Here is a 6000-nt window from a genome sequence, read left to right as displayed (position 1 = left end):
GCTTCATGGATTTCCAAAGGCAATTTTTCTAATAGAGACAAGGTTGTTATTAGCACATTTTGGGCAGAATTCATGAAATTGCAAGGAGTTCAGCAGAAGCTCTCTACCTCTTACCACCCACAAACTAATGGTCAAACTGAGTTGGTGAATAGATGCGTAGAGTCTTATATAAGATGCATGTGCTATGATTCACCCCAAGAATGGGCTACATGGCTACAATTGGCTGAATATTGGTATAACACCACCTACCACTCTGCTATCGGACTAACACCTTATGAGGTTTTGTATGGTCAGCCACCCCTAGTGCACTCTCCTTACTTAGCTGGTAGAAGTGCAGTGGATAGTGTTTATAGAAGTCTCTAGAAAAGAGAAGAGGTTATTACCATGCTCAAGAATCACTTACACATTGCTCAGAATAGAATAAAACAGCAAGCTGATAAAAAGAGAAGTGAAAGAGAATTTCAAGTTGGTGATTGGGTCTTTCTCAAACTCCAGCCTTATAGACAAAGTTTTGTTGAGTCAAAGCAAAACCAGAAGTTAGATGCTAAATATTTTGGTCCCTATGAGGTGATAAAAATGGTGGGTCAAGTGGCCTATACTCTTAAACTACCTAGTACTTCTAATTAAGGTACACCCTACATTTCATGTCTCTCAGCTCAAGAGATACATTGGTCCTATACCTCCCAACATTGTTCAAGACCCTTTGTTAAGAGAAACAACCATGTTGTTGTGCAATTGTTGGTGCAATGGTCTAACTTTGGACTTGAAGATGCTACATGGTCAGATGCCATTGAAATCGAACAGAGGTTCCCATCCTTTTATCCTTGGGGTCAATTCAAGGATCTTCTCAAGGGGGGGTATTGATGCAGACCCACAATTGAGCAGCTTAATGGACTCAGCAAGGGAGTATGATCTAGTGGATTCAGTTCAGGGAAATGTTGAGCTGGCAGACGGAATGACAGCTGGACATAGTTTATTAGAGGAGGAATAATCTAGTGCACTGTATTTGATGATGGAATCTTTTCTGTTATTTACTTGCTGTAGTAATGTAAGGCTATATAGCCATATTTTGTAACAGATACAATTTATGCTTAAGGAAATCATCCTCCTTCTCTCTCTAAATCTTATTCTCTCTATTATGTTATTTGTTAATGTTTTATTAATTATACTCTTGAGAATTCCCTTCTCCCTTGGATTTTCTCTGAGCTAATCAATCCAGCTCTTGTTCATTAATTTGAGCCGAGCTTGGTTTAGTTGGATTAATTGGTTGGTATCAGTAGAGTCTACCTAATTGAGAGTAGGGTTTGAATAGTTAAAAATAGAGTCTAATAAACAAAGAATAAGGGTAGAGTCGATTTTTTTTTTTTGAGGGAAAGAGTCAAATTATTTAAACGTAGAGTCTGATTGATTGAAGGTAGCTTTTGAATAGTTATAGGTAGGAGCTTATCTTTATTTAAAAATTAATATTTATCACAATATCTTAATGTACACTATATCTCTTTCAATGAGGATGCATATATGTAAATTCCAACCCTATTTGCCATACACGCTCAAACGATTAAAGGAATTTCGACCCTTAAAGCAGCCATGATTTACATTTTTTTTTTGAAGAAAGCAGATTAGTGCATTTAACTCAAAACAAAAGTATCCATGAGTACATACGAGGAAACCTCACAAGGAACAAGTTTTCCCAAATTTGTTCTCTATCGAACGGCACTAATTTAGCTAAATGATGGGCTACAAAAGTTCCATCTCTCTTAGTATGAGACCAAGTAATGGAAGAAAAACAATAGCAAAATTGGACAATATCCTCTAAGATGCTATTCACTGCAGCAAAGGCAAAGAGTTTCTGCAAAGCTTGGATATTAATTGCAGAGAATCAGATTTGATTATGGCATCCGTAACTCCACAGTCTCTAGCCAATTGAATGCCAAAAAGTACAGCTTTACTTTCAGCAATCAGGGGCTCCCAGCGAGCTTTTAATCTCCTCACAGCAGAAAAGGCAACCTGCCCTTTGAAATCACGCGCAACAACGTAACCTCCAAGCCAACCCACCCCTCCTCACTTAAAGACGCATCAACGTTAATTTTCAGAACACCAGTGGGGAGGGTTCCAAGACCTGTCACCAGAAGCTTGGGGACGAGGAGCAGCACCATAGATTTTTTCCATATAATCGCCAAAATCCACCACTAATCTGCAATGTCTATACAGAAGAACATCATCCAACACCCAAGAATTTTTAAAAACCCATTTGTTCCGTCTGAACCAAACGAACCAGGCCAAAAACAAGCTCTTTTGGTAAACCTCAGCAGCAAGTTCTTTCTTCCAGTGAAGAATTATATCTCCAAAAGTATCCAAGTTTCCAATTTCAAAAGCTCTCTCACAGCCACTCCTGACCCAAAGTTGATGCAGACTAGGACATTTAATGACGGCATGAATAATTGACTATGACTCGCAACCATAGCAGGGACATCTCGCATCATCAATTAGGTGTCTATTCGCAAGCACACTATGAGAAGGAAAAGTATTGGAGCATCATCTCTTAAGAAAATGGCGTACCTTCGGGGTTACATCAGCCTTCCAAACTTCAGACCAGTACTGCTCAAAACCTTCCAGGAGCAAGGATTTCCCCAGAATGAATGTTGACTTCACCTCGTAACAACCATCTTTAGACCAGGCCCACGTGAGAACATCTTGTGGGAGGCGTTCGCTGATAGGAATAGCAAGAGCAGCCTATTTATCTTGCTCGTTGAAAACTTCATCGAGCTTCTCCTGATCCCAGCACTTACCCTCAACATCAATCAGGTCCGAAACCAAAGAGTACACATCCTCCCTGACTTTTGATGTAACAAATCTGCTAGACTCATCTATCAACCACGGATCCTCCCAAATACGAATGTGTTGCCCATTCCCTACTCTCCATAACATCCCTTCTTTAACCAATGCTTTAGAGCTCCAAAGACTTTGCCAAGAGAAGCTTGAAACAGGACCAAGAGCAGCCTCAAAAACCATAGAGTGAGGAAAAAATTTAGCTTTAAAGACACGGCTAACTAGGGAGTTTTCATTAGTTGACATCCTCCATAATTGCTTCCCGAGTAATGCATCATTAAACACTCCTAAATCACGAAAACCCATCCCACCTAAAAATTTAGGTTGGCATAAGTTATTCCAGCTCTTCCAGTGAATTTTTCTCCCCCTCTCAATCGATCCCCACCAAAAATGGGCCATCATCCCATGAATCTCATTTATTAAGGTCGAAGGGAATTTATAAACTCCCATGAGATACGATGTAATAGCTTGAATCACCGCTTTTAACAGCACTTCTTTCCCGGCTCTAGACAAAAGCTTCTCCTTACACCCTTGAATTTTCTTCCAAATTCTGTCCTTCACAAATGCAAAAACCGCTTTCTTTGATCTCCCCACATCAGTTGGCAGGCCAAGGTATTTAATGTGGTTTTCAACCATTTCCATACCAAGGATAGAACTAAAGGTGATTCTAGATGGTAAAGGAACTCTTTTGCTAAAAGATACCTCTGACTTCTCCAAATTGATTTTTTGCCCGGAAGTTGCTTCATATTTGTTGAGAATATGAACAATGATTGAACATTCCTGAGAGGTAGCTCTTGTAAATAATAGACTATCATTTGCAAAGACCCAAGTAAGTAATCTCCGAGCCATTCCTGCTAGCCCGTACACCATGAATCAACTTTTTCTCCGCTGCCACCTAAAGCATTCTAGATAGAACGTCAGCAACTAGAATGAAAAGATACGGGGAGATAGGGTCACCTTGCCGAAGACCTCTAGATGGAGTCAAAGTTTCCGACGGTGCCCCATTAATAATGAAGGAATAGCTCAGAGTGGTCACAAATGTCATGATAGTGTCAACCCAAGCCCCGGCAAAACCCAGCTTTATCAACAACTTCCGCAAAAAATCCCATTCAACCCGATCATAGGCCTTACTCATATCCAACTTCATCGCAATCGATCCCCGTCGACCTTTTGACCTTTTTTTCATAGTATGAAAAAGTTCTAGTGCAATGAGCGCATTGTTTTTAATTAATCTTTTCGGAACAAAAGCACTCTGGTTCTCTGTTACAATCCCTTGTAGGAGAAGTTTTAACCTATTTTCCATAGATTTTGAAGCCAATTTGTAGAGAGCATTGCACAAAGAAATCGGACAGCAATACTAGTAGGATCTTTAATTTTTGGGATAAGGGCAACATTAGTACGATTAACATCAGAAAGCGAGGATCTACCAGAAACAACATTATTAACAAATTTTGTCACATCATCCCCAACAATATGCCAATATTTCTGATAAAAAATCACATGTAACCCATCGGGCCCCGAAGCCTTACAAGGACTCATTTGAGAAAGAGCAGTAAAGATTTCAGCTTTTGAAAAGGTACGACATACAGATAAATTCATACCTTTCGTAACCAAGGTAGGAACACAGCTTAGCACTTCCTCCATAACCATCTCATCAATAGCACCTCTCGAAAATAAGGAGCCGTAGAAAAATAGTACAATTTTTCAATCTCCTTTTTCCCTGCTCTCCATACACCATCAGAATCATTGAGCCCCTTGATATAATTTTTTCTTTTTCTCTGAGCTGGTTTGTGGTGAAAATATTTAGTATTACGGTCTCCATCTTTGATTTCAGACACCCGGAACAAAGATACCAGTAGGCTTCATTTTTCTCATGGAGATCATCAATCAGATTCTAAATCCTGCGGCATTCGGCAAAATCTGGGCACCCCCCTCCGAAATTTTGAGCAACCTTCAAGGCCTCCTCGACTTCTGCAATTTTATCTCCCAAATTTTCGAAACTGTCCTTACTCCAATTCATTAGATCTTTACCAACAGCTACAACTTTTCCAACCATACTCATGTGGCTAGAATCAGCCCACACACCTTTTATAACATCTTCAATACCCTCTGCTAACATCCAGCAGGTTTCGAAGCGAAATTTTTTCTTTCTTGGTTTTTTCTTCTTATTCCCACGAGTATCAGTATCAAGAAGAATGGTCAAGAGGTCAGATTTATGCTTCGTTAAGTGAGAAACATGGGCTTGGTGAAACCAAGAAGTCCACCTTGAGCAAGCCACGAACTTATCAAGACGTTCCCGCACAATATTACTAGGAGATGTGCCACGTTCCCAAGTCACCTAAGAGCCATCATGTCCAAGATCTTTCAAGCAACAATCATCAAGATATTCTCGGAATGCATCCATAGCCCGCTGTTCTCTCATCAAACCCCCCGTCTTCTCATCGGAGCTAATAATTTCATTAAAATCTCCCCCAGTGACAAGGGGATAAGGAGAATTATGGTAAAGGTCACGGATAAGAGCCCATGTGTTAGACTTAAGAGCTTTGTCTGCCCATCCATAAACGCCTATGAACCTCCATACTCGCCCTCCCATCTCCTTAATATCGCCACACATATGATGATCAGAATACGAGACTAAAGAAAAATCCACTCCTTCTCTCCAATAAACACAAAGACCACCCGATTTCCCCCTACTATCTACTCCTACTGCCATACAATAGTTAAATTTATTTTTTAAATTTTCAGACTTATTCCTAATGATCATAGTCTCAGACAAAAAGATTATATCCGGACAAATGCTACCACTTCAAAACCAAAGTGCACGAATTGCACGGGAGTTGCCCGCCCCACGGCAATTCCAACATATTTTCATTGCTTTTTAGGGGGTTGGCTCTCTCCAACACCCCTTACTTGATTCACACCGTCACCGGTCAGCATAGTTGATGCTGATTTATGCTACTTTCTTACCTCGGATTGAGCTTCCTGCTGGATATCACAACCTAACTCATCGACACTTCTCTTACGAGCCACTGTCCCTCTTGAAACTTTCCCCTTCCAACTCTCTGTAACCCCACCAGTCATCCTCACCTCCCTCTTTTTAATCATTATTTTTTCTCTCTCCTCTTGAGAGCAAGGTAAATCATGTTCCATCATACCATAACCATCAGCAAA

The 6000-nt window shown here is 40.3% G+C and overlaps 1 protein-coding gene across 1 annotated transcript; it reads right to left on the bottom strand.

Moving 5' to 3' along the window:
• Window positions 1-2082: 2082 nt before the first annotated feature.
• On the bottom strand, window positions 2083-3699 carry LOC145613807 (uncharacterized). The gene is made up of 3 exons (XM_081668855.1): window positions 2790-3699; window positions 2560-2693; window positions 2083-2445 (listed from the first exon to the last, which is right to left on the bottom strand). Exons 1-3 carry the CDS (start codon window positions 3697-3699, stop codon window positions 2083-2085), a joined length of 1407 nt encoding a protein of 468 aa, XP_081524981.1.
• Between the last annotated feature and the right edge of the window lie 2301 nt (window positions 3700-6000).

The sequence above is a fragment of the Chenopodium album genome, chromosome 25 (genome assembly GCF_948465745.1).
Source record: "Chenopodium album chromosome 25, dcCheAlbu1.1, whole genome shotgun sequence".
Taxonomy (NCBI): domain Eukaryota; kingdom Viridiplantae; phylum Streptophyta; class Magnoliopsida; order Caryophyllales; family Amaranthaceae; genus Chenopodium; species Chenopodium album.
This window is presented reverse-complemented; position numbering and strand designations above follow the sequence as displayed.